Source organism: Panthera uncia, unplaced genomic scaffold, assembly GCF_023721935.1.
Source record: "Panthera uncia isolate 11264 unplaced genomic scaffold, Puncia_PCG_1.0 HiC_scaffold_175, whole genome shotgun sequence".
Classification (NCBI taxonomy): Eukaryota; Metazoa; Chordata; class Mammalia; order Carnivora; family Felidae; genus Panthera; species Panthera uncia.
The window spans coordinates 74,354-100,612 of record NW_026058415.1 but is presented as its reverse complement, the minus strand read 5'-3'; the positions used below and the strand labels follow the sequence as shown (position 1 = coordinate 100,612).

General features: G+C 42.0%; 1 protein-coding gene across 1 annotated transcript in view; it reads left to right on the top strand.

Annotated features, from left to right (window-relative positions):
• Positions 1-902: 902 nt before the first annotated feature.
• The window catches only part of LOC125917356 (dipeptidyl peptidase 4), a 78,675-nt gene continuing 53,318 nt past the window's right edge, over positions 903-26,259 (top strand). Inside the window, exons 1-5 of the mRNA XM_049623580.1 lie at positions 903-1,397; positions 1,924-2,011; positions 23,203-23,298; positions 23,700-23,791; positions 25,141-25,221. Coding sequence (XP_049479537.1) covers positions 1,392-1,397; positions 1,924-2,011; positions 23,203-23,298; positions 23,700-23,791; positions 25,141-25,221 — 363 coding nt within the window. The 5' untranslated portion in view covers positions 903-1,391. The remainder of the gene's footprint in view (positions 1,398-1,923; positions 2,012-23,202; positions 23,299-23,699; positions 23,792-25,140; positions 25,222-26,259) is intronic.

Genomic DNA, 26,259 nt, shown 5'->3' with positions numbered 1-26,259 from the left:
GCATGTTTGATGTTTTACCTCTAACTATGGACACGGAGACTTTGCTTTTCAGCTGCAGTGAACAAGCTGAAGAGGCCTTTAAAAAATGGGGGGGGGGAAAAAAAAAAAAAAAAAAGAAATGGTGGGGCGGGGATACTTACCCTCAGAGGAAGTAAGCATAGGGAGACCCTAAAGGCAAATGTTTACCACAGCATTTTATATTGGAAGTGCCAAATGCACAGACCTCACCTGTCTTGTCCCACTTCTCTATCTCCAGCCACTAGAAGAGGATCTGGCACCTTGTAGCCACCCAAATATTTAGGGAGTGGTCAGAATAAATGGGAGGATGTGGCAATGAGGGAAGGAAGGAAGGAAGGAAGGAAGGGAGGAAGGGAGGAAGGAAGGGAGGAAGGAAGGGGGGAAGGAAGAGAGGGAGGGAGAGAGGAAGGAAGGAAAGGAGGGAGGAAGGAAGAAAAGGAGAAAGGAACCAACCTTCAGAGCATAATGGGGACGTGGGGAAGGTAAAAGCCAAAAGACCTTCTTTTCCCTCACCCTCTGTAAGACTGAAAGATGAGAGGCCATGTGGAGTAATGGTTAAGAACACGGACTCCGAATTCAGGCTCCAAGGCATCCTAGCTGAGCGGCTTGAACAAGTGACTTAACTTTTCTGTGCCTAGGCTTCCTCCCTGCAAAATAAACGCAGTAAATGCTTACAGAAGCTCCTGGGGAAAAAAGTAAGTTCCACATAAGTGTTATTGTTATTATTTTTGGCAACTTGATGAGAAGGTAAGACAAGCTGGAAATTCCCTGCGGAGGGTGAATTCAGATACTTAGCCTTTAAGCGCCATTCACAAATTGAATAATCCCATTCTCTCTCACTTTGCCTTCCAGGAGCTGTAAACACCCCCCTACTTCCCAACATACTTTCACTAGCAAAAGACAGAGGCCTGGGTTTTAGTACAGCTGCCAGCAATGAGCCGTGAGTCTGCAGACCCCACGGGAGCCGAGCGCCCAGATCCCTTATTAGCCAAGGCCGACCGCCGTCTGTGCGTGGGGTGCGGTCCGCAGGCTCACTCCCGCTCTCGCCACCCCGCCCGCGCGTCCCGGGGCCCCCGCGCCCTGTGCGCCCCGACTGCCGCCCCGCGCCCAAAACACGGGGGAGGCGCCTCTCGGGCGCCCCCCGGCCGGGATGCCAGTGCCCGGCGCCGGGCGCGCCTTCGCCCGCAGCCTGCCCGCGCGGCCTTTATACCGAGCCGGCCGGGTGCTCACTAATGTTTAACTCGGGGCCGAAACTTGGGAGTGCCGAGTGACTCCGCGCGCCGAGCAGCGGAGCTGAAAGCGCGTCTCGGCGGCTTGCCTGACTTCTGCCTGCGCTCCTGCTCCGAACGCTCAGTTCCGGGCACACGCCGACCATGAAGGTGAGTGAGGAGCGCCTTTCCCTAACCCCAGGGGCGAGTTGTAGGTGCTTCTTCACCAGACTCTCCCCCAAGTGACCCCGAAGCTCGCGGAACGGAACCAGGGGCTCCTGTTCGGCGGAAGTTCCAGGGCCACCCTCGACAGGTGAAGGGACCTCCCCGAGTTCCCGCCAGGCGCTCGCCCCCCGGGGTTTCTGCTAGAAAGAGGCGCCAAGCCTTGGAGGACGCAGAGAGCCATCCATAAAACGCTCGCTCGAACCCTCACCTGGCTTCTCCCCCACTTGGCTTCTGACGTTCAGGAAGCGTAGAGAAGTAAACGCTAGTGTGCTTGGAGGCCAAAAGTTCAAGAGCGACCACTCTTGGCAACCTCCGCGCTCCAAACCCTCTCAGCCCACTGTGCCCCCTTTCCAATGCACGCCCATCGGCAAACCCCGCTGCCTAGGGTGCAGGGCGGGCCCCGACCCTCTACCTCTACCGCGCTGGGGCCAGACGGCTCGCTCTAACCGGACACGATCTGACCCGCCTGCAGACACCGTGGAAGGTGCTCCTGGGACTGCTGGGGCTTGCTGCGCTCATCACCATCATCACCGTGCCCGCGGTTCTGCTGAACAAAGGCAGTAAGTTCGAAACATTTGAAAAAGATAAGACAACGGGAGACCAGGATCGGGTTCTACCTTACCACACCGAGAGCTAAGGATCTTGCTGGGGGCTTGGACCAGTGCACCAGGTTGTAGCTGAGGCTTCCCTGGTCGTGGCTAGATGCCCTTCCTGGGGTCTCCAGCGTTCAGGCTGCAAAAGGTTGGCAGCGGCCACATTTTATGTACCATAAATACACGCTTCCTGAAATTAAGGAGAAGCCTTAGGATTTCTTTTTATTAAATTCAAAGTTAAATGTTTAATATGATTTCAATTAAAAAAAATAGCCTCCCTAGTAGGGATCTTCAAAGGAGAAGATGTGGTGTTTGAAGGTCCTGAACAGTAGTAAGGCTGTCATAAAAGGAGGGGAAAAATGAGAGAAAGAAAACTCCCAAGATACAGTTTTGAGAAGACTATATGGGGAACCCAGGTTCTTTTCCTTCCAGGGTGATGGAAATTCATTAATTGGAGAGTTGAGATGCAGGGAAATAACTATTGGCCACTTATAGCAGTATTTCAGAGTAAATCATAAAACGGTGTATGTGGTAATATTCGGAAGGGGATGGGATCAGTGATGTGTGGTGGATTCTTTCATTGCAAGCCACCTTCATTTCTTTTAGCTTTCCTGACCCAGTGCAGCTCTAGTTCCTGATATAAAACATTCATATAATGAAATACACATTATTGGGTGCAAACAAGTGAGAACAACTAGTTTGGATCTCTTGTGGCCTTACTTTCCTTCTAAGTAAATATTTACTTTCATTTCAGTAAGACAGATTCTAGTCTGCCAACTGAAGCATTCTCTCTGGATGCTCTATCTAACCAGGAAATGTGCAGGCAGTGCTCACGTACTGAGGGGTCTTCTCCAGATTTCAAGGTGACAGCTCAGAATTAGTTTGTGAAGCTATCAAGGACTATGTTTGCCTGGCAATTTCAGGACTGGGGCAGAGGTCCCAAAGGTTAAGTAACTGAGTGTGCTGACCTACTGATAATGACTTTTAGTTAAGAAAGCAATGGTTACCATCGTTTAAACAAATGGCAGACATCAGTTCACTTATATTTGACTCTTGTTTTCTTGAAATGATACTTTGTATGTTTAAACAACCACACACACAAAGCCTGGCTGTAAGAAAAGAATGGATCATCCATATGATCAATAAATATTCACGTGGCTTACATTATGTCCCAGGCACAGTGCTACTTGCTGCAAATACAAGGATTGAAATTTTTAAAGATCTCTGACCTCAAGAACTTTATAGCTAGTGGGAAACAAATATGCAAAAAGTCATGCATTTTTTTTTTAAACAGATAGCTCATTTGTCTCTAGAACATCACTGAAGCACACCTCAGCATCACTGGAAGAATGGGTATAAAAGCTGTAACTATCAGAACTTTCCTTAAGGAAACTTGGAAGGAACACCAGACTTTGATGAAGCCACTTGAAATGGGCAGTGAGATGGTCTAGGAGACTGGGTCAGGCAAGTGCCTTCTAGGGGTTGGTCGGGTTAACTACAGGGATTTTGCTTTGCCGGGGGGAGCATGCAGACTAGAGAGGGGCTGTCTTGCCATTTCCTGAAAACCACACCTCGTCTCTTCCCCCCCATGAAATTTGGACAAATATTTCAAGAACATTCTTTTGGTGGGGACTTCTCCAGAGATTCCTGTGTCTCCATCTAAGTATTATGATTTGATAAGATAATTTAGAGAGGCTTGAGCAGAACAGACTTGCCTGTGGATTAGAAGGAGTACTTCTGGGAAGGTCTTCTCATAAGTTTCTTCTGTGGGAATGCTTGAATGGTTACTATTAGTTTCTGGGGATAAGGTTTTCCAGAAAACATAAATGCCTTATGAGCCAATACAGAGACACAAGGGCACATCCTCTAACTGGATTATAAAAGGGCTCCTAGCAGAAGAGGAGAGTGGGAAGCAGCGAAAGAAGTTTGATTTTTAACCATAGATTATGAAGAACTCCAGGAGAATTGTGAGCATGCCTGGACTGTTGGGCAGGACAGTGGGTACAGGGGTTGAGCAGGGCAAGGCTAGAGGGGAAGCAGGGAAGTGTCCTAGAAGACTGATGGTGCACAGCAGAATTTGGAGACTATAGGGCTACTCAGAAATGTGACCAATTAGACTTTGGTAATTGATTAAACATACAAGGAAGAGGAGGGTGGCTAAGGATGTTGCCCTTGGGCAACTGGGTGGATATGTGGTATCATGGGGTGCTTTGTTTATGCTTACACACTCAAGTTCTCTTCTCATATTTCTTAGTTGGAATGTATGTATATTTGAGGAGGAAAGGGAAATCCTCTTGTTTCAACTCCTGCTTTAAAGGGGCAGAGATGAAAGCTAAGGAATGTGGCATTATCATTAAGTCCACGATATCATTCCTGGGCTGTGCCACAATGAAGAGCAGCATTCTTACAAAGAATCCAGAGTCATCACCCAAGAAATGTTCTCCATATTGTCAATCTAAGTTTAAAGTTAAAAAAAAAAAAAAAAGTACTAGGAAGGAAAGGGGGATAGGAAGTGGGAGAGAGCAAAGATAAATGGAAATAAAAGGAAGGGAGGGAGGAAGGAAGGAAGGAAGGAAAGGAGAGGAAAGGGGAGGGAGGAAGATTTTGATAGATCATGCAGAAAGCTAAGAAATAAACAACCAAAAGAAAGGAGGAAGAAATGAGCAAACCCAAGTTCATCCTCTGAGAGGCTGGTTTAAGAGAAGGTTAAGTGTTTCCATATGAAACACTGACTTTAGCGGAACTAAACACACCCAGAGGGGAGAGAGAGTGAAAGAGAGGCATAAGCGTAATACTTCTGTATTTTTTTTAGCATAAAAACTCCCTGAGGTCAGGAATTATGCATGTCATCAAGCAAAATTAAAAGCTCACCTCCTTCTGTATGTATAATAAAGGATTGTATTTTGTTTTAAACCCTTCATATATCCTATTAAAGAAGGATATTACATTTAAACGTTCAGTTTCCCAGAGAATCCTCAGTAAAATATATAAATATAATGAAAGTATAGAAATCCTCATGGCTTAGTGGTAATAAAATCTCTGACTCAATATTGGTGAGCCCTTTATTTCCCCTTTCACATTATATTATAGGCTGGGCTTTTGAAAGATTTATCAAATAGTTTTATTATTGTATTTGTTATTTGTCAAATAGTTTTATTGTTGAGTTTTATTATGGGATAGAAACATACCTGTTCTTGTTCTTTTCACTGCTTTAGCAGTAAATTTCCTCAGTATCTTCTTTCAGTGCATGGAAATTTGACTGCTCACGCATCCATCAGTAATAAAAGGAAACCCAGATGTGAAGGAGACAGGAATACTCAAAGAAAAGATAATATCTATGAACTTTGCCTGAGGAAGTCCAGTATCTATTCCAGGTTTAAAAGCACATCAATGAGGCTGAATGAAAGCTTTGTATATTTCAGGGGACAGTTTCTAAACAGTGAGCTCTGTAAAAGCTCGGGTTGACTCCAGCTAGCTCAGTTAACTATTGTCAACCTTTGTCAAGTGCTCAGGAGGTCAGTGGGTTGGTCTTTTTCAGGCCAGCTATTGTGGCTCCCTAGCCACAGTATGTGCCTTAAATTTCTCTTATACATCTTGCGTCTCATCCCAAAGTGGATCAGAGAGAAAAAGGCAAGACTGTTTGCCCAGTTGAAGGCTAGAGAAAAACAACATAAAATGACTGATTAGAGCTGGATCAGTGTACTTAAAGCGCTGATGCCCATGGGAAATGTGGCCATAAATAAACGCAGGATCACCTTGCTTATGGAAGAGAAAGTATGCAAACATGTAATAATAGCTAACGTGTTCACTCTGTGCCAGGTATTGGGCAGAGGGCTCTCAATATGCTTTTCCTTTGATCCTTAGGACAACCCTTTGAGAGACTATTATCATCTCCATTTTTACAGAAATGTAAATTTTACTTTGAGAGAGTGCTTTAGTTACTTATTACTGCATAATGAATTACCTCGAAACTTCAAACCACAAACACTTGTTATCTCACAACTTCTGTGGGTCAGGAATTTGGCAGTGGTTTAGGTGGGAGGTTCTAGCTAAAGATCTCTTACGAGATTTTGATCAAGATGTCATCTGAAAGCTTGACTGGTGGTTCCACTTCTAAGTTCTCTCATGTGGCTCTTGGCTAAGACATCTCAGTTCCCCACCATGTGGGCCTTTCCATGGCATGTTAGGGTAGCTGGCTGCCCGTAGAATGAAGGATCCAAGAGAGCAGCCAAATAGGAAGCCACAGAGCCTTTTATGACCTTGCTTCAGAAGTGATATACCAGCACTTCTGCTGTATTATATTGCTCACACAAACCAGCCCTGATACGGTGTGAGAGGGCATTACACAAGGGCATGAATACTAGCAGCAAAGATCATTGGGGACCATCTTAGAAGCTGGCTACCAAAGAAGTTAAGAAACTTGCTCAGAGTTCCACAGAGTTGAAATTCACACTCAGGCAACACGACTCCAGAGCTGATGCTCTTAAACTCCAAATCATTCTTCTGGTTTTGATCAAGTATAAAATTAATGTGGCCATATTAGCATAAAGTTACAATTTCCCACGTATATGCCTATATTATAATTTCATGGCTGCTAATCCCTGATGCCAAGTGTTCTGAGGAAACACACCTGCCTCTGGTACCTACATTCCTATATAAAGCTGTGGACAATGACGTCCAGCTTGGGCTGATATCCGACCCTGTGGACTGGTCTTATTAAGTATCTTTACTAGTAGTAGGTCCAGATTTGTTCTTTGCACTCAATTACACTTACTTTGTTTCTAATGCATGTTATGTTATTTGATTTGATCTTCCCAGAACAATCCATTAAGGTATTAATATCTTGACTTGTTACACTGAAGTTTAGGGCTTTGTGAATAAGTACTAGAATTTGGAAATCCAAACCTTTTGACTTTTAGCCTTCCCTGAGTCTGCTGATTTCCATCTGTAGCTGTTTTAAAGAAATGCTTTGGTGGGAATTTTTGTAAGTGAATGATTAATCATTGCTTTATGGTTTGATACCAATTCCCTTTCATTGTTGTAAATCAATTATCTTGTAAATATTTTTACCTTTAGTCTTCATAGCTCCAGCGTGACCTCTAAAAAAGGGTGTGTCTCTCAATTTGAGAGTAGACTAAAACCACAAAATCAGAACTTCTGAGTTAGCTGTGTTCTTTTTTGCCATGTACTATATTTGCAGCTTCATATTTCACTTCAAAATTACAACTTCCTATGAAGTTTTCTGAACTCAATTATAAAGCATTTGGTTTAGTTACCTGTATACATTAAGTGTACATTTCTTCATTATTGGGTTCACTGGGGAAGCAAGTAGACCCGTGATCTTGGGTCACATATTTCAGCGTCTAAGGGCCAAGAAGCAGAGGTAATTCCAAGCAGAGCCAAAGCCAGCAGGGACTTTGTTCCTGGCCCCCTGAGGACTAGGGTGGCTCAGGGTGTATAATGAAGGAAGAGGAAGCAGGAGGGGTATTAAGTGGGGACTACCTCATTCCCCTTCCCTGACTTCACACTGGGTACCTCCAGAACTGGCTGGGTGGCCCCTGTAGCCTTAACATGGTCTCTGTGGGGCTGAGAACCTCTTCTTATTTTCCTCAGTTGTTGTAAAGCTCCATCTACTCAAGCTTAAGGTCACAAATTTCATGGATGGCCCTTATTCTCTGCTGTTTTCCTTTATTCTTTTATTTTCAGGCAGGAAACTTATAAGGTTTAAAACCTCCTGAGGGCTAAGGTCCTGTGATGGCCAGATGCAGGATTTGTTAACTCACCAACATGTATTGAATACTTATGCATGTCAGGTGTTATTGTGGGTATAGGGCATCTGGCCCTAAACAGTAGAGATGAGGAGCCTGCTCCCACGGACCTGTATTTTTTTTTTTTAACACATATTCATTTTTGAGAGTGAGAGAGACAGAGCATGAGTAGGGGAGGGGCTGAAAGAGAGGGAGACACAGAATCCAAAGCAATCTCCAGGCTCTGAGCTGTCAGCCCAGAGCCCAACGCGGGGCTCGAACTCACAGACTGGGAGATCATGACCTGAGCTGAAGTCAGAAGCTTAACCGACTGAGCCACCCAGGCACCCCCCATGGACCTTTAATATCTACAGGCAAGTAGTCGGCAAGCACATGAGTAATTTCAGATCATAATGGTGCTAGGACAAAAATTAAGTGTGCTAGAGAAGGTGGAGGGACACAGAAAAGGGGTTTCTTTTTATTCCAAGCATGAATGTGGATGATCTTAATTCCATTTTAAAAATATGTCTCTCACTCTGAGTAGATAATGGAGGTGAGTGGGGGGCATTTGTGAGAGATGATGGCAGATTAGACAGGGTGGTAGTATTGGAGATTAAAAAAAAAAAGGAAAGCAGAATATACTTTGGACGTAAAACAATGTATGGTGAAGAGCAAAGTGAAGAGTGAGGGAAGGAGCAGAGATAAGGATGACTCCTTGAATGGCTGTCTTCATAGTTAAAGTGGGGAACTTTTTCTTGCTCTCGTGGCTCTATCTTTCCCACAAGAACTAATCTACAATGGTTCCTCTGAACTAATGCCTTTGTCCTACTGTGTCGCTTCAGGGATCAGGAGGCAGGACTCAGGAGTGCCTTCTACACTGTGCACGTAGCACATACTTGTCAACAGATGGTAATTCTCCAATTCAGCAAATATTTATGGAGCATCTTCTAGATGCCAGGAACTTTCTTATCCACTGGAGATATAAAAATGATAGATATGGCCCTTGTCCTAAAACAATTCACCATATAGAAGGAAGCATAAACATTAACTATGGTAAAAAGGGCTAAGTGTCCTTCTAGTAAATGATCCAAGTGCTATAGATGCACGAAAGGGCAATGATAAATGCCGCCCAGGGAAGTCTATACAGAAACCAACCAGGCATGAAGGATTAATCATTAATGGACTTAAAGACAATCCTTCCAATACTGGAGCCACTAGACTGGCTTCCAGGCATACAGTTCACCTACAAGTTTAGTCCTCAATGGTTTATGGCCCTTGATTCTGTATCGAACAGAATGTTTCTGGCTGCAAGTAACAGAGTGCCCAACCAAAACTTGTTTAAAGTATGGAGTGTTACTATTGTACTATTATTAGCATCTTATATAACTGGAAGTGTAGAAATAATGCCGCTCTAGAGTCTGTTAATGCAGTGGTTTAACAGCATCCTCAAGGGCCTGGCGTCTTCCTGTCTTTTCAGCTGCACCCTTCTCAGACTGTTGACTTGTGTTCTCAAGTGTGTCCTTTTGGGGTCAAGCACATCATTGCTCACACAGCTGTTTTGCAAGGGAGAAGATGATGCTGTTTTTCATTCATAGTCTGTTCTATCAGGGAGGAAAAGCTTTTCCAGAAGTCCCTCAGCCCAAGGCAGACTTTCTCTCACGTCTCATCGGCCAGATTTGACTCACTTATCCATTCTAAACTAATCACTAGTGGGGGGTGGGGTATGAATTTGTGTTCTGGATTTTCTTTGGAACTGGAGTAATCAAGACTCATCTTTCTGGGATGAGGAGGAAACTTCTTCCTTAACACATGGCAGGGGAAGGGTAATTACCTAAATTGAATTGGGAATTCCAAAAGAAAGAAATAGCCGGGCACAGGGTGTCTGTGTAGGCATATCATAGATTTTATCATTCCTTTATTTTTGTTACATTGAAAGACTTAATTTGCTAACAAAAGAAAGTAGATGTCAACTACTTTGACCAGCTCTGAACTCCAAAGAATCTGATCCTATAACTCTCCTTCCCCTCTTCTCATCTTCTTTCCTAACTGCCTGAGTTTATTGCAGAGCAGGGTATTATCCTGAATGTATTTTGACCCTAGTACTTGCTTTTATCATGGTATCCAAAGTGACTAAGGATGAGGAGGAATTATATTTGAAATATTTAAGATACAAATCTGAGACAGCAGAGCGGGTCAGAAACATCTGAGGAGAATTACTCTCATTTTTTTCGTTAAAAAGCCCATACAAATTGTCATATTTTATTCAATTCACAATGTGAAAAGGTAGCAGAAACAGTCAACATAAATTTTAAAAAGTAATGTTTTAAAAAAATTTTTTTAACGTTTGTTTATTTTTGAGACAGAGACAGAGCATGAACAGGGGAGGGTCAGAGAGAGGGAGACACAGAATCTGAAACAGGTTCCAGGCTCTAAGCTGTTAGCACAGAGCCCGATGCGGGGCTCGAACTCACGGACCGTGAGATCATGACCTGAGCCGAAGTTGGCCGCTTAACCGACTGAGCCACCCAGGTGCCCCAAAAAGTAATGTTTTAAATTACACAGTAAACATTAGACCTGCAAAAGTTGACCCAGGAAGGTAGGATTTGAAATAACTAATGGCCATAAAAACAAAATACAGTAAGTAAATAAAAGCAAACAAGATAGCCTCATAGTGTCTGGATTTGATGCCTCAAATCTTTGTTGTTAAATCTCCAGAGGGGGCAATTAATCTACATGGTAATGATTTGATGAAAATGAAAACGGTTTGTACTGAAAAGCACATCTAGAACCCAACATCAGTGGCTTCTTGTAAAGCCTGGAAATCGCCATGCTCCCTACCTGCTCCCTTGCCTACCTTCCTAGTGGACTCTGTAATGTGTCTCCTCTCTCCCAGGCCCTAACATCCCCTCAGCTGATAACCTGGCTTCCTATTTTAATGAGTAAACAGGGCCATCAGAAGAGACTGCCCTCCATTCCCACCAGCCCCTCTGAGCATTCACCCACATTTGTCCCTCCCAGGGTGCTGGGTGAGCTTTCCTGGCACCTGCCTGAGGCCAGATCCTCCTTTGGGCACTGATTCTGCCCTTTTTTCTTTGCCTAGAAATAGGGCTTCAGTTCTTTCTTCTGCCCTCTGCATCCTCATTTTCTCCTCTCCATCTAATTGTGTTATAACCTCTCACATGAGAAGAGAAGTGAAGGGAAGGCAAGGGAAGGGAAAAATCTTTTCTGGATCCCACATCCCTGCCAATCACCAACCCCCCCACCGGCCCTTTCCCTTTCTCTGCTCTCTTTACCATAAAACTCCTCAAACAGCTTTGTGTTATCTCTGTCTATGTGTTATCTCTGTCTACAGTTCCTCTCCCCACGCTGTCTTAAACCCACTGCAACAAGGCTTACCCTTACTCCACCACTAACACAGCTCAGTTCTCCTCAAGGTCTCTAACCTGTGTGCTGCTAACAGCAGAGCCCTGTTCTCTGTGTCTCACTGTCCTATCAGTTAATCATCCTTTTCCGCCTCCCCCTGGGTTTCAACTCTTCTCCTGGTGTGTTCCTTCTACTTCACCACATGCCCCCTCCATTCTCCTTAGAAGTTTCTCTTCCTGTCTGACTTCTAACCTTTGACCAACCAGGGCTCCATCCTGGAACTCCCTTCCTTCCTCCCTCCCTCCCTCCCTCCCTCCCTCCCTTCCACTAGGTGATTTCATACACTCCCATGGCCTTAAACACCATCTGTAACCTGACATGCCCCAATCGCCAGACCAGATGTCTTTTGGGACCTCTGTGTACATATGTATGAGCAGGCATCTCCATTTGGATGTTATTGGCATCTGAAAGCAACATTTCCCTGAACTCCCCCTAAACCTGTTCCTCCCTTAGTGCACCTCTTCTCGGCAGATAGGAATTCTGTTTCTCCAGTTGCTGAGGCCAAAACCCATGCAGTTTCCACTCCACAGACCCACTTATATTCAACCTCCAATTGGTTAGCAAATCCTGTCACTTCTATCATGTTCTTTCAGAATTTGACCGTATCTCACCACTTCCACTGCCACCACCCTGGTCCACAATGCCATCACCTTTCACCTGAATTTTTACCAAAAAATCTTCCTATTTCTTTTTCTTTAACTTTTCTACAGTACATTTTCATCACAACAGATAAGGTGACTGTGGTAGGCAGAACTCTAAAATGACTCCTTAAATTTCCTCCCTTCTCCCATGCACTAGCCTCTGAGATACATTACAATGGATTTAATTCTCACGATTAGGTTGTTCTGTGGCATAGTCCACTTCAAGAGAGGGAGATTACCTAGGTGGGCCTGACCTGATCATATGAGCCCTTAAAAAAAAAAAAAAAAAAAAAAAAAGGCAGAGTTTTTCTGGCTGTTCACAGAAGGGGTAGTCGGAGGTTTGAGGCACAAAAAGGATTTTTCACGCCATTGCTGATTGGGAGGGCCCACGTGACAAGGGATGTGAGAGGACTCTACGAGGTGAGAGCAATCCTTGGCTGAGAGCCAGCAAGGAAACAGTGACATCACTCCTACACCCATGCAAAACTGAATTCTGCCAACAACCTGCATGATCTTGGAAGCAGCTCCCTCCTCTCTCTCTCCGAAAGCCTCCAGATGAGGGATCAGCCTGGCTAATGCCTGGATCTCTGCTTTGCTAGACAGGGAATCCAGCCATGCCAGGCTGGAATTTGACCCACAGAACCTTGAGCTAATACACGGGTGTTGTATTAAGCCACTATGTTTGTGTCATTTGTTATCCACCAATAGAAAACTGGTACAGTGACCATTTTTAAACAGAGGCCTGATCACATTCTCCTCTGTTCAGACCAGTTGGATGAGTCTCCATCTTTCAGAGTAAACACTGGAAATCTGGATGGCCAGAGAGCCTATGTGATCTGAGACTCACTGCCTCTGTGAGTTCCTCCCCTGTTCCCTCCTCATCATTTAAGTACCTGTCCTCAGAGGTTCTGTATTTGCAGATCTTTTTGCCAGGATTCTTCTTTCCTGGGACTGTCTGTTGCTTATCCCCTCACTTCGTTTAGGTCTCTGCTAAAATGCCACTTTATCCCTGGGGCCTACCCTCACCAAATTACTGAACACAGTCCTCTCCCCAAACCTGACCCTCCATTTCCCCTTCCCTGCTTTATTTTCAATGTGGCACCTATCACCACCTCACATATGGCATATGGCATTATGTACTTACTATTTGTTCCTATGTCCCCCCATTTGAATGTAAGCTTCCTGGGAGTAAGAGTTTTTCATGTTTTGTTCACTCTTATGTCTCTAGTGCCCATGACATCAAGGAACAGCATGTTTGTATTAGTTTCTGAGGGCTGCCGTAACAAATTAGCACAAGGTACATGACTTAAAACAACAGAAACTTATCATCTTATGGTTATGAAGTCTAGATGTCTGAAAGCAAGGTGTCAGTAGGGCGATGCTCACTCTGAAGGCTCATGGGAAGAAGTCTCCTTTGTCTTTCTCCTGCTTCCAGTGGTTATTGGCAGCCATTGGTGTTCCCTGGCTTGTAGCTAGATCACTCTGATTTCTGCTTGCATCTTCACATGGCCTTCTTCCATCCGTCTCCACATGGTCCTCTCTGTCTTCCAGGTCAGCAATAATATGTCTTCACATGGCCTTCTTATAAGGACACCAGTCATTGGATTTAGGGCCTGCCCTCATCTAGTACGACCTCGTTTCAACTAACTGCATCTGCAAAGACCCTATTTCCAAATAGTTACATTCTGAGGTTCCAGGTGGACATGATTTTAGGGGGAACATGTTTCAGCTCAGTACAGCCTGGCAAATATTTGGCGAATTGAAGGAATCATCTTGAAGCTCATGCAAAAAACATATTTTTTGATTAACATTTTAATGTTGCTCTAATTCTGATTAAAATACTTACATTCATAAATATGGAGTCAAGCCATCCATTTGTAGAGTACAGTGCTAGCAGCTGTTTGATGAAGATAAAATAATCCTTCCAGCTTACTTATAGTCTAGTTAAGACAAGACTGTTCAGATTACATATTTAAATAATGGTATAAAATTACTTGATTAGCTGGAAAAACATCGGGTGCAGAAAATAAGCACCAAGGAAGACGAGGAGGGAGAAATGAGTGCCATGTAAGTAGTAAGGGATAGATCCAGAGGCATGAGGAGGGACAGTGAGAAAATGAAGGCCACCCGTGTGGATTGTTTACTTGAGACGTTTGCTAATAAATACAGGGAGAGAAATAAAGAGATAGCTGCAAGGTCAGGTAAATATTTTTTATGATGGCTACATCCTGTGCATGCTTAAGGACAGGGCAGAAGTAAGCACTGAAAAGACCATGGAGATGCTGAGGGAGAAGAGATGAAAACAAAGTCCCTTGGGATAAAGAAGGCAAGAACTGGAGCCAGGGCGGGCTGGCTTCTTCCTCCAAGTGCTGAGGAAAAGGTCGGTGGAGGGGTGGTAGGAGGGGCATAGCACAGAAGTGGGAAGCATCGTGGGGAAGAGGCCCCTTAGAGTAGCTTTTGCTATAAAGGAAGAATTGTTGGATCTTTTCATTGGATAAATCCATATTCTTTTGAAAATGGGTACTGCAGGACCTGATTTATTTAGGGTTGTGTTATGTTCTAAATCTAGGGAACATGAAAAGAAAGGAAGAAAAGAAACTTGTTAAGTTCCTAGTTTTCTGATTCCTTTTTATGAGTTCAGGGAAAAGATAATGAGTTTCTGGATGCACCAGGCAAGAATGAATGACGGTGGTATGACCTCCTTTCCAGGAAGTCACAAAGTTTCCACTTTTAGTAACAGTCCGTAGAGAAAATTCTGGGGTTTTCAGAAAGAATTGGCACCCCTTTGACTTTGGAGCACTAGGACAAATTATGTTCTAATGCAACCTACCAACTCCTCAAGTCCAAATGATATTACCAACCTATCTATCTGGATTCAATGCAAACGTTGAATTTGAACACTTCCATAAAGTCTAATGTATCTATCTATACCAATTCACAAAAACTGCCAGCATAGAATCTACCATATGCAACCACCCTCCCAAATATTTAAGGTGTTTAGAAGGGTGGTAATAACCATAGGCTTCAGAGCCATATTGCCTGGTTCAAATGTAGCTTCGGCACTTAGTAGCCCTGGGACTTGAATCCACTTACTATCTACGCCTGTCTTCACCTCAGTTTCCTTACCTGTAAAACTGCGATGAGAATAAGTTATTAAATGTACGATGCCTAGAATAGCCCAGCACACTGGAGGAACTCTGTAAACATTTGTAGTTGTTATTCTTTATGTATTTTTAACTCGTATGTTCTTTTAACAGTCCCAGAGGCAGGTGCTATAATACTAACGCTTGTCTCACAGAATGCTGGGAAGGGGAATGTTTGTGGAAGTTTTGTTTTCTGGTGATCATTTTTCCTTATATCCTGGCAGACAAACACTTATCACAGAGTGGTCTTGTTGATTATACCCATAAATCTTTCTGGAAAATTCTTCAGCAATTCAGTATTAGAGCTTTCAGCTTCACCAAATGCTGATGTTCTCCAACACCTTCTGTTGATATCTGACTGCAACTACTTTTGAGTATTTATCAAGAGAAACCAGCTCTTTGCTAAAATAGCTGCGTGTTTCATAGGCCTGTGAGCCATTTATCCATATAATTTATACATTTCCACCTTTCAGTTGTTTCTTGTCACCTGGAATTACACTGGTTTAATGTCAGTCAACATCGTGGGCGTAAAAGCCTTTATTTATAAATATGAATTTTGGCTATTGTGCCAGTGTTTATTCCCAGAAGGGTCCTAACAAGAGAAGAGGAAGTGACTATGAAAATGAATGAATGAATGAATGAATGAATCACTTTTCATTTCAAAAAGGAATAAAGCAGCCCTGATGCCCTGTTTAGTGCAGGTTTTCTGTGTGGGCTTCCTGGGGTGAAGGCAGAGTGAGTAAATCCAGTGCAGACTGGGTTTAGATCAGGAAGTCCTCTGGCCTTGCACTTATTTGCCAGTGGCTGTAAATACCTTCATCTTGACCCGAATTTTGAGGCATGAATATTCTGCCTACTGTCACTTTTCTGCATATATATTGGAGTCTTATGCTGATATTCTTATTGTTTCAAGGCAATTAGAGTTTCAATTCAATATCTGTCTTTCAAAACTGATCTTGGGAGCAGTTTTGTTTCTGTTTTTTTTTTGTTTTTTGTTTTTTTTTTTTGGTTGCTTACAGTTTTGAGGAATGTATACACAGTGTGGTCAAAGGAAAGCTAAGTCTGGCCACCTGTTTTTATAAATAAAGTTTTATTGGAGCACAGCCACATCCATTTGTTTACGTGTTGTCTGTGGCTGCTTTCAGGCTACAGGCAGACTCAAGTAGTTGCAACAAAGAGGCCTGACCCACAAAGCCTGAAATATTTACCATCTGGCCCCTTAAGAAGTTGCCAACCCCAGGCCTAGATATTGGATTCTTAGAGACTATCAAGACCTTATTTTAAAGGTAAAATGTGTTAGTCCTTATATTGTAAAAATCCAATGGCATGAAAAACACAGAAATTGCACTCAGTGTTTCAGCAGCGAGATTTAATATGAAAATTGGTTGTACAGATTAAAGAGCAAAAGAGAAATTCTGAAGTAACCCAGAGACAGTAGCTGCAAGAATGTGCCATCTTTAGGGGTTGGAAACAAAGAGGAAGAAGAAGGACACAGAAGAAGGCTCTAATGGGTGTAAGGCACCCAGCTACTTCTGGCACCGTGGGGAGCCACAATGAGGCAGGACTGGGCATTCCAAAGGTGCTAGAGGCTGGACCAGGTGCTACTTCTGGGCGCATACCGACAGGATCAACAAGAAAAAGGAAGTCCTTCCTCTTCTCCTACTGGCCAACCTACTAACTAGACCCATCTGGCCAAGTGCACTGCACTTTCTGCTCCCACTGTCACTTCGAGTTCACTGTGCTGGTATTTGAAACCGTGTTACTATGTTTGTATTGTCCGCTTGTACTGTGTTTGTATTCATTCAACAAATACTTAGGGACAGTCTATTATATGCCAGGCACTGTTCTAGGCTTGTGGTGATGTGATAGTAAACAAAACCAAACACAACAAAATCAGTGCCCCTATGGAGTTAACATTCAGTCAAATAAGGCAGAGAGTAAACAAGATAAGTAAAACATATCATATGGTAGATGGTGTCATTGTGAAGGAAAATAAATAAGCAAGAAGGCCCATAGAGAATGCCATTAAGTGGGTGGGAGGTCAGGTCTTAAATAAAGACCTGTGGGGGTGAGGAAGGAAGTCTTGGGGATATTTGAGGGTAGGAACATTCCAGGCAGAGTGTACCGCAAATTCAAAGTCCTTGAGGCGGTAGTGGACTGAATCTGTCTAGGGAACAGCCAGGAGGCCAGTGCAGATAGTGAGAAATGATATGGGAGGTGGGGGGGGGGGAGGAGGTGAGGCTGGAGTCATGACAGACAGCCTCCTACTAAGTTGTTCCCTTTATCCCAAACTGTTGCTATTCTGGGAAATATGAATTGTGACATTTGGTTGGCCTTTCAGAGCGGACTTTTGAAAATACGGTGATTATATACCTAACAAAACTTTGGTCATCTGACACTCTGATCTTACAGTAAATGCATGGAGGGTATACTCCCAGGTTCTACAGGCTCCAGCTCAGTGGCCATGCATTTATCAGATATCACTTGGTGTACCTGGGATGTTTCTCTTATGAAGTGTATCTGGCAATTGTGATGATAGTCTAATGCTTCTTGTGTTTAGTAATCAGAGAAACATCAGGCTTCAAAAATTCTCCAAGTCACCAAGTTGAGTGTTTTTCCTCCCTGCTATAAAGTGCTGACTCCCACTATGAATGCTAGGGATGGCATGAGACATGTTAAAGGGAGAAAGTGATGTTCACTAGCACTACGCAAATAATTAGATTGTGCTATCCTAGATGTTTTCTCAATGTGTCGCTCTTAGGCTGTCTTACTAGGATCATTTGGGATATGAACATAATGAAACTTATTACTGTAACTATTATTTTATTGCAGATAAAGTCCTAATCTCTGCACTACTGCAAGGTACTTGAGAGGAAAGACTCCTCTATTTGTGTTTGTGTCCTTGTTGCCTAGCACATGCTTGAAACAAAACAACACAATAAATAGTGTAGCATACTCTAAGAGACTCTTAAATAGAGAGAACAAACTGAGGGTTGATGGGGGGGAATGTGTGATGGGCATTGAGGAGGGCACTTGTTGGGATGAGCACTGGTGTTATATGTAAGTGATGAATCACGGGAATCTACCCCCAAAATCAAGAGCACACTGTACACACTGTATGTTAGCTAACTTGACAATAAATTTTATATATAATTTATATAAACACACACACACACACACACACAATAGTGTAGCACATCTGGAGGGATCCCTAAATTCTAAATCCTAAGCTAAGCATTTTGCATACATTATCTCATTTAATCACGGCACCTCCCCATGAGCTATATAATGGTATATTCTTGTTTTCTAATAGATTAAAAAGTTGAGGTCTTGAAAGATTCAGTAATTTTCCCAACACCTCAGTGCAAGAATTGGACCTAGGCTGGCATCCAAGCTCTCTGATTTCAAAGCCACCAGGGATCCAACACTTTATTGGTATTTTTTGGATTTATTCAGATGGGTGGTAGCCTGCATATGCTACTGGATAATACAGGGTCTGGAGGGCCTTCCAGTCAATTTCTTCTTCTGCTTCTTGATTTTGCTTCCTCTGTCCCTATGTCAGGGCTGCTATTTTGCTGTGGCAAATTCTAAAGTAACACTCATTTTATTTCTTTAGCATCAATACAAAATGTTAACTGATTACCATATGGAACACAAGAACTCCATAACCAGATATCTTTTTCCTGTGTTTTAACAACTTAATGAGTTTATGATCCGTGAAGAGCACATTTCTTTTTAGTTGCATTGCATTAGCCACTTATTTACCAAAACAGTTTGTCTTTGTGAAGTAGAAATATTCACATCACAGTCTAATACAGACAGAAAGTTTATTATTCATAAATATAAAATACTCAAAATATTCTGTAATCATAAGGTAATGATTGGTCAAAGCAAGTCTATTCCATGGAACTAAACTACTTCCTCACATGGATCTTACCATTTTGGAAATACTTTCATTCTGAAATGATTTTGATCCTACTGCATGACTTCATTAAGATACCACACACTTTGATAAGAATTTACTAGTAGGTTGAATCACTTTACCGCTATTTTGTCATTTTTGACTGATAAGAGTGACATTTTCATTTGGTTCAACCTAATAGTTGTTCTCACCAAGAAAGTAAAATCTAAACTTGCTAACCTTGATTTTGATTTTTAAATTAAACAAGACATGAATCTAAGAGCTTCTCTATAAGCTGATGGGTAACATATGATTAACCGCTTTACTTGGCTAGCATGATGATTTGAACTGATAAGTCAAGTGAACGGCATGTCCCAGGCCCACCAGGAAAACCACACAAGCAGCCAAAGAGCTTCATCTGTTGCCACAGCAGTGCCCTGTGAGTGAACAAGTAGACAAGGGAAGAGAAACATGAGCGTGTCCTGTAAGCATTTGACAGAATAGGTTGTAACTTGGCAACAAATTATGAACTTGCTAAAGGTCAAAACTTGGACTTGGCACTCATGCCTTACAGAACTCGCTTATCTAGATGTTTCAAAAGTATCTTCCAATGTGCACTGCTTATCAAATGGCAAGGCAAAAAACAAGGAACATTTGTTGCTCTATTTGCTCCAGTTTAGCAGTGCTGTTCTGGGACTGGGTAGCCAGGATATGGAAGGCAGCTCGCAGGGTCATGGTAAAGTGACTGAGTGAGCCTAACATAAACCAAGGGAAGCCTGGCCCTTCACATATGTCCTGGGCCATAGCAGAAGTATGGCATCAGTGTTGATATTTGGAACATCAGCAGATGGATTAAAATCATACTGGGCCCATTGTGAGCAAAAGGAGCCCAAACATGGTAGAGATGATGGGTTTGGGAAAGCTATGGCCTGATGGGAGAATGAGCTCAGCATGGTCTGAGACAGGAGAGAGGTGAGTGCTCAGTGAGTCATCCATCATGAATGTGAAGAATAACACCCTGGGGGGCAGGTGACATCACAGGGAATTTTGCTCAATTATTTTAATATTCCAGATTTAAGCGTGTTATCCTAAAAAGCCAGGACAAATACCATTCTGTGAGATAAGATAACATTGTATGTAGTCTGTTATAAGTACTCAGTCATATATATATGATATATATATATACATATATATCATATATATCTGATATATATATATCATATATCTGATATATATATATATATATATATATATATATATGATATATATATATATATATCTTAGGTTGTTCAGGCTGCATTAACAAAAATACCATAGACTGGGTGTCTTACACAACAAATACTTATTTCTCATAGTTTTGGAGGCTGGGAAGTCCAAGGCAATGGCAGATTAAGTCTCTGGTGTCTGGTGAGGGTCTGTTTCCTGTGTGGAAATGTGGGAGAAGGGGCAAGAGAGCGCTCTGGAGTCATTTTTATAAGGGCACTAATTTCATTCATGAGAGCTCTACCCCCATGACCTAATCACCTCTCAAAAGCCCCATCTCCTAATACCACCACATTGAGAGTTAGGATTTCGACATGTGCATTTTAGAAGACACAAACATTCAGTGTTCTCCACTGTAAACGTGTGTGTGTGTGTGTGTGTGTGTGTGTGTGTGTGTGTGTGTGTAAATTGTTCTATAGCAATAGGTCTACCTAGATATCAGCGGGTAATATAAGACTGTGAATGTCTATAACTGTTTATACCTTGAGCTGTACTAACTTTGGAATGTCTTTTGTGTCCATTTTAAACTAATAGCTCTTGATAGGGTATATATCCTCAATGGTATTTTCAAATAGTACTTGCTTTATAGCTATTTGATGTGTCAGAGAATGATAAGTTGAATACAGACAATTCAGGGTATTTAGTGAATAAATCTATAGATTTGTGGTTTTGCGATCCAATATGAGTTTCAAATATTTTCTGTAACACAAGGCGTTACTTCCTGTTTGAAAGTTGGCATGTCCAAGCACTGGTTTTACCCATTTGCTATATCTCTGCTAATTTTCAGGGGTGAAATGCAAGACTGAATTGAAAAAAAACACATTTAAAAAAATCTTTAACGTATTTAGCAAACTAGGCTTAAAAATATCAATGAAGTAATAAAGTTTAACTATTGAAACTGAAAGTTTTGTATGCAGAAACAAGGCAATGTTATCAGATAAGATCCAAATAAATAAAATCTTAAGAAGATCCAAATAAAGTCTTAAGAACATCTTTTAAAAGAGCATTTCGTGTAAGAGAATTGCCTTTCCACAGACTTTAAAAAAAAAAATAACATGAGAAGATGCTACTGGCTTTTCAGTCCCCAAAAGAGTAAGAAGAGTTATAGGAAAGTTATGATGGTGGCTGCTTTTGTGACTGACTTATGTTTGCATGTATGTGGAAAGAACAGAGAATATGGAAAAACTCTGTCATCACTGGAGGCTCTGTAGTTGGGGAAGGAGCATTACACTGGATTTGTTAGGCTTGTAGAATGATATCCTACATGTGCCTACTATGGTATAGAACTGTGCTAGGTACTAAGGTTGATGAAAAACAAAAATCCAAAGCCATGTCTTCAACAAATACATGGCCTCGCTAAGTATACAACACTGGTAGGCATGGAAAAATTGTTATCAGCAGAAGTTATTAAATGAGTAGTGTTGGGGCAAAAGTCAGAGGAGACAGCACTGAAGTCTTGATGAGAGAGGAGGGCGTTGGCAGGTGGAGGACTGTGCCAGCCTGGGAAACAGTTGGAGATGTTGTAGGGAGGAGGCTCAGGAGAAGGGGCAAAGTCAGAAAAGTGAAAGAAGGTTTACTGGGTTCAGTAGGCAATCAGCATGACGAGGTTAGAGGCTTAATGCACGGAGTGAGTAGAAATGACCCTGGAGAGTCTCATGCCAGACCGTGGAGGTCACGAGTGCCAGGCTAAGGAGTTGGAATCTTCCTGTGGGCATTGGGGAATCCGTGAAGGCTTTTGAAGAAAAAGTCACCAGGATGAAAGTGGATTTTGGGAAAACCATGCCAGAAGTGGTGCAGTGGAAGAATTTGACTGGGAGAAATTCAGGGCAGGATACCTGGAAGAAAGATTTCGCAGGAAGAATCAACAGGGTTAATAGGATGCAGGTGATGGTAAGAGAGAGAGACATCACAAATGATTTTCAGACTTTGAAGTGGGGTCTCCAGTAACAGAATCTAAAACCACACACACACACATTCCCTAGGGAAAATTATTTTCGAAGGAAGACAATTATCTTATACAAGGTAGGTCTGGGGTTAGCATGGGACAAGTCACTAAGAAGGCCCCACACAGCACTGGAAATGTGAGTTTCGGGTGTGGAAGACTAAGGTAGTGAGTACAGGTGTTGTTATGTATTTAAATGGGAAATATGCCTGAAGCCCAGGAAGTCCCATTCTCCAGAGTCCTCTGGAAAGAGAAATGTAGAAAGAGAAGAGCAAAAAGCTGAAGATTGAACATCAGGGCATTTCTGCCTTTGAGGTCAATGAAGAAAAATAGAGTCAAGGAGGAGATGGAAAAATAAAGGTTAGAGACTGAGAAGGAGAAGCGAGGAGGTATCACAGAATCCAAGAGAGGGTTTCATAAAAACCTCCCCCAAGTTCAAGGAAAGATGATAGAAACAAAGGTCACTGAATTGGGTGCTCAGCAGGTCTTAAAGGTCTGTGCAAAGCAAGGTTCACTTCCGTGTGAACCTTCAGGCCTCAAAGAAGGACAGTCTGGCCTTGTGCCCATCTACTGTGCAGCCACATGTAGCTACTGACCAGGAGTGTGCCTAGTCAGCCTGGGATATGCTGTAATCATAGACGACATGCCGGTTTCAAAGAAGTAGTATAAAAAAGAAGAATGTGAAAGATCTCATTAATAAAATTTAAATATTGATTGCATGTTGAAATGATAATATTTTGAATATTTGGGGTAAATAAAATATGCTGCTGAAATTATTTTCACCTTAAAATCTTTAAATATGGTTACTAGAAAATGTACTTAAGTTATATTTCCATTGGATTTTGCGGATCTAGACCTTATAGGGAAGCTCGCTAATATAGGCACTAACATAGCTCAGGGAGGTACACCAATCATATATGCTTTAACAGTTAAGTGCATTCACCCAGCCTGAAGTCTTTCAGAATGTGTTTTCCATTTTGTGAGTGTATTCCTGTATTTTGTGACCAGTGTATATTACAGTGATCCATTTGTTTATTTTATCCAAAAGTTAGGTTATTCCATCTTACTGAACATTTGGCTCTTTTTTTCAACCAACAGATGATGCTGCAGCTGACAGTCGCAGAACTTACACTCTAACTGATTATTTAAAAAATACTTTTAGGGTGAAATTCTACTCCTTGCGGTGGGTTTCAGGTAAGGACTTTTTTTGGGAGGGGACAGATTTTTATGCTTGTGCTCATTCTAGTTAGGTTGTGGGGCACTTTTGTGGCCCTGAGAAGATATCCTTGTTTGGTTAAACCACATAGGAGAGTTGTTTTGGTTTTTTTTTTCTCCTTAAGCATGCAAAGAGAAAACCTTAGTATTTCTTTGATACATACTATAAAAAGTTAAAAGTGAATTGAAACCTTGACAGTAATGATGGGGAAATGGATGCATACTAGTGTAATATCCATCATTTAATGTTTCTCTGACTTACAAATGCTTGTTGAGTACTTGCGTGAATGTAAACATTAAGTTTTTACTGGATAATTTTTAGCTGATGAAGATATTTAATCATAACTTGAAATACTGATCTGACCATTTTCTTTCTTTAGATCACGATTATCTCTACAAACAAGATGATAATATCTTGCTATTCAATGCTGAATATGGAAACAGCTCCATTTTCTTGGAGAACAGTACATTTGTATGTTTAATCGCATAATTCATTCCTACTTTAAGGATAAATTCTGGGGATTTTTTTTTTCATAACCTTTCAAATCATGAGTACTATCATTTCTCATCTGTTGAACTCTCTCTGCAGCATATGGCACAGTGGATCTTTCTCTTATTCTTGGAATGCTCCCTGCCTTGGCTACTTTTTAGTCTCCCTTGACGATTCTTCCTCCTCTGCCCATACTCCTCAGTGTAAGTGCCCCTCAGGGCTCTGTCTTCACTTGCTGGCCTCTGTCCCCACTTGGCATGCTCTCCTTCGGTGAACTTCATACACTTCCACAGCATCAGGGCTCTCCTTTTCACCTTGACTCTTGAATGCACACCTTCAACACTAACCTCCTGCCAAGATCGAAATCTTTTATTTCTAGTAGCTTGCTTGCTCCTGTCCACCCATGGCCTCAAGGTATTTTAAATTCAGTATCCCAAGTTAAACTAGTTATTTCCCCTTGACTCTCCCAGCAAACTGAAAGCACCCTATTCCTCTTCCTGAGTTCCCCATCTTGATACGTAATGCTCTCCTCTGAGTCACTTAGGCTAGAAAATGAAATTCTACTCTTTAAATCCTCAGAATCCTCTTTGATTCCTGTGTGACCCTGCCCCCATATTTAGCTATTCAACAAACCCTATCATTTCTCCCTCTGCAATGTCAAGTACCCCTCAGATTTCTGTTTCCACTGTAGAGTCCTGGTTCAAGGCCTTTTTAATCTGTGTGAGTGAGTATTCTAGCTTGTGTCCCTATCTCCATTTTGTAGATGACACCATTGCATTGCCCAAGTCTAGGGCTGATGCAACCCTACTCATCTCATGTCAGCTACTGTGTCAACCAGAGCATCTTTGTAAAGACAGATAAGATTCTATCACATCCATGTGCAAAAAGTCATTTATAGTTCCACTTTTTATATTTCAGTCCAAGCTATTTTTTGAATTTTACATCCTCCCACCTTATATATTTTCTGATGTACCCTATACTGTGTTCAGGTTATGCCTAATCTCTGGATAGTCTCTTAATACGCATGCTCTTTCACACATCTGGTTTTTTGCTTATGCTCTTCCCCCTACTGGGAAATTTCTCTCTCTTTTCTGATCCCTACCCTCATGGTGGTCTTTCGTTGGTTGGAATTAATCCTTCCCTCTCTGGTTCTCTAACCCTGATCACCATACACCTTGTACAATGGTCATTTGTGTCGGGGGTTGTGCCATTTCTGGGAGCTCCCAAGGCATGAGCCACATGTCTAGAACCATACCTTGTACATAGTAATTACTCAATAATGACTGTTAAATGAAGCTGTTCAATTGTTCTTTTTTCTATCTGCTTGACAGGATGAATTTGAACATTCCATAAACGATTATTTGGTATCTCCTGATGGACAGTTTATTCTCTTAGAGTACAACTATGTGAAGGTAAAAAAAATGCTGTCTTACTATGACATTTAAAGAACTCTATGAACCCTATGAGTATGTTACTTTATAACTGATTTCAAGTTCACGAATATTTAAGATTGACACCTAAGTAATATAATAGGCACTAAAATCTCATTAATCCAGCATCAAAAGGAGCAATAGCCATTCTCATTCATAAAGGGTAAGTCCAACAACTGTTTTCAAAGCAGTCTATTTTTTGGTGTTTTCAAATACTAAAAAGTACAAGTAATACATTATAGATATAAAATACAAGTTAAAATAGAACTTATAATTTAAATTGTTTGACTTGCACATCCAGTAACAGAACCCCTTATTTCCTTTGTCTCAGCTTTATATATAGTAAACTCTCAGTAAGTATTTGCTTTAGAAGGAGTCATACTTCCTCTCCTCCAGAAGAGACTCTGCATGGTGGTTCAGATCACCTCCCAGCTTCCAGGTCCTACCATATACAAACCATTCTAAAGGGGGAGCCTCAGCTCAAAATCAGAGTCTCACACACTCAGGAAAGCTTAATCACATATTCTCTTCACGTTTAGAATGGCTACAAATTGCCAGTAACTTTAACTGCAGCTTTTTATTTACTTTTATTTTTTCTAATGCTTATTTATTTTGAGAGAGTGAGATGGTGAGTGGGGGAGGGGCAGGAAGCAAGAGAGAGAGAGAGAGAGAGAGAGAGAGAGAGAGAGAAAATCCTAAACAGGCTCAGCACTGTCAGCACAAAGCCCAATGCGGGGCTCAAATCCATGGACCATGAGATCATGACCTGATCCCAAATCAAGAGTCAGATGCTTAACTGACTGAGCCACCCAGGCGCCCCTTAACTGCAGCTTTTTAATTATTCCTGGATTTGACAACAGTTGTCAAGTATAGGAAGTCTTAAGACTTGTAGGAAAGATTAAAAACCTGTAGGGATATTCTGCATTGAAAGCAAAATACAAAGCTGGGGATCCCCACCTCTGCCTTTTTATTCTAGAATAAATAATAAATACTGATCAGCCTTATCTCACGCCCCAACGC